A 2483-nucleotide genomic window follows, 5' to 3' on the forward strand; every position below is an offset into this window, starting at 1 on the left:
GTGTTGTTTTCTACAATGTAGGCCTCATATGAGCTCCTCTCAAAGACAGGCGCGTTATCATTCACATCAGAGATCTGTAAGGTGAGAGTGACGCTGCTGGAGAGGGAGGGGACTCCCTCATCAGAGCACGTGACCGTTATATTATACTCAGAGGATCTTTCTCTGTCCAGATCACTGTCTGTCAACAAACTATAGAAGCCACTGGATGTAGATTTTATTACAAACGGGACATTTTCACAGAGGATACACTTGACTAACCCATTAATGTCAGAGTCGGGGTCGTGTACAGTCATTACAGCTATTACGGTTTGGGAGGGAGAGCTTTCTGGTATTAAACGTGACGTTGATATAACGTCGATAAAGGGCTTGTTGTCATTAATATCAATGATATCCACCACCAACTTACTAGAATTCGAGAGCCCTCCTTGATCCCTAGCTTCGATATCAATTTGATATTGTTTTGACTTTTCGTAATCAACTTCGCCTATCACACGCACATCGCCATTATTTTCATCTATTTCAAAATGATTCAAAATTCCAACTGTGCTACTTGATATTGAATATGTCACCAAGCCATTTGAACCGTCATCTACATCTGATGCACGTACTGTAATTAATAATGTGCCCCTAGGGGAATTTTCCCGCAAGCGCGACCTATAAATGGGCTGTGTAAAAACAGGAGCATTGTCGTTTGCGTCTAGAACTGTAACGTGAATCTGCACAGTCCCGGACTTCCTTGGGTCTCCCCCATCATTAGCAATTAGCAGTAGAGATATTTGCTCTTGTTTTTCTCGATCCAACGGTTTCTGTAAAACCATTTCTACCTTTTTACTGTCATCAGCTTGACCATGCAACTTTAAGATGAAATTATCAGTAGGAGAGAGTGTATAACTCTGCAGGCCATTTATGCCGATATCAGAATCAAAAGCCCTCTCAAGCACAAATTTTGCACCTATCATCGCGGACTCACTTATGTCGAATTTCATTGAATCTTTCTGAAAATGAGGAGCATTGTCATTAATATCGAGAATTTCGACTGTGACTCTGTAAAATTCTATGGGATTTTCCATAATGATCTGCAAATGTAAAGCACAAGGCGTTGTCTGTCCGCACAATGCTTCTCTGTCAATTTTCTCTTTGATCAGCAGCACTCCTCGTTCTCTATTCAACTCGACGTGTCCTGCGTTATTTGCAGTATGCAGACGAGCTTTGCCGGATTTTAGTCGTTTTATATCCAAACCTAAATCTTGCGCTATATTACCAACAAAGGAGCCTGTCGCCATTTCCTCCGGAATGGAGTAACTAACCTGCCCGCATACTAAGCTTAGAGAAAGGAAAGATATAAACAACAGTACTTGCCGTTTCATTGTTCTGTCTGTCACAGTATGTTGCACCACGAATGGTTAAGATCGCTTTGGCCTAATTTCTGTCGCCTATAAAGAATGAGGCTGGATTCCACTATATCCAAAACAAAGCGATACAAAAATCCCCGATTAGAAGGTCCACATTCTCTCAGTTCGTCGTGAAAAAAGGCGATGTCGTTTTACTCCTCTCTGTAACACCGACTGTGTAAGATCTGCGTCTGGTTGACGCACACTAATAAGGGGAGATGATGAAAGAGGCTCCACTCGAGTGAAAATTCAGCACTGGCCAACAGCGGCACTCTCTGTCCACGATTCTGAATTACACAAGCTAAATTAAACATTTCAAGTGTAAATGAATAACAAGTAATATGAGCTGTGTGGATTGAAATGCATTAAGTGCATATGTAAACCAATCATATACACACAACCTATTCAAAGATTGTGTCACTTGTATGGCATTTGAAAATACATACGGAGAAATAAAACAACATTCACGACATTAATGAAATGCTCTGAAACAGTCATAGCCAGTGTGAAAAAAACACCAGAATTTACTGCAATTCACTGTGTTCAGTCCAACAGAGGAGAAAAATAGAGATGACCCATTCTGCAAGAATAAAAAAAACAGCAAACGTATTCCTACTCATTTAGAGGAGAATCTGGTTTATCCAGGAGGACTCTGTTAGTAAAAATAAGTTAAGTCAAAGGCAAACCAGTACCCTCAACGAGCACGAGAGGCTGCATGTAAAGAGACTCTGGAGTCCACCCATACCATAGAAGTACTTTTATAAACTAAAATTAAATCAGTCCACGTTAATTTGCGTGCCACTCAGTCAAAGCAATGTGTGTGTAAGAAATAAAAAAGCAGCAGTAATCATGGCAAGTGATGTAGAGTGGGGTGCTGTCCACGGTGCTGAAGAGGACGGTATAACGAGCAACAGTTAACTATCAATTAACCATGAAACGAGAAATAACAGGACAAAGAGGATGCTACATTATTTAACTGACCTCTAGAGGAGAGTCTGGTTCATCCAGGATGCTCTTTTCATTCTGTATCCGCTGCATCGTCCCTGTAGAGTTGGGGTCCATTATCAGCACGTTCTGACTACCGGCTCTGCC

At 41.2% G+C, this 2483-nt stretch overlaps 1 protein-coding gene across 1 annotated transcript; it reads right to left on the reverse strand.

Annotated features, from left to right (window-relative positions):
• Window positions 1-5: 5 nt before the first annotated feature.
• Window positions 6-1506, reverse strand: LOC121940014 (protocadherin beta-1-like; the record flags this gene model as incomplete). Its single annotated transcript, XM_042482902.1, has 1 exon — window positions 6-1506. A coding segment is annotated over exon 1 (1362 nt), but the record flags the coding sequence as incomplete, so codon positions are not given.
• Between the last annotated feature and the right edge of the window lie 977 nt (window positions 1507-2483).

This window comes from Plectropomus leopardus, unplaced genomic scaffold (assembly GCF_008729295.1).
Source record: "Plectropomus leopardus isolate mb unplaced genomic scaffold, YSFRI_Pleo_2.0 unplaced_scaffold7119, whole genome shotgun sequence".
Classification (NCBI taxonomy): Eukaryota; Metazoa; Chordata; class Actinopteri; order Perciformes; family Serranidae; genus Plectropomus; species Plectropomus leopardus.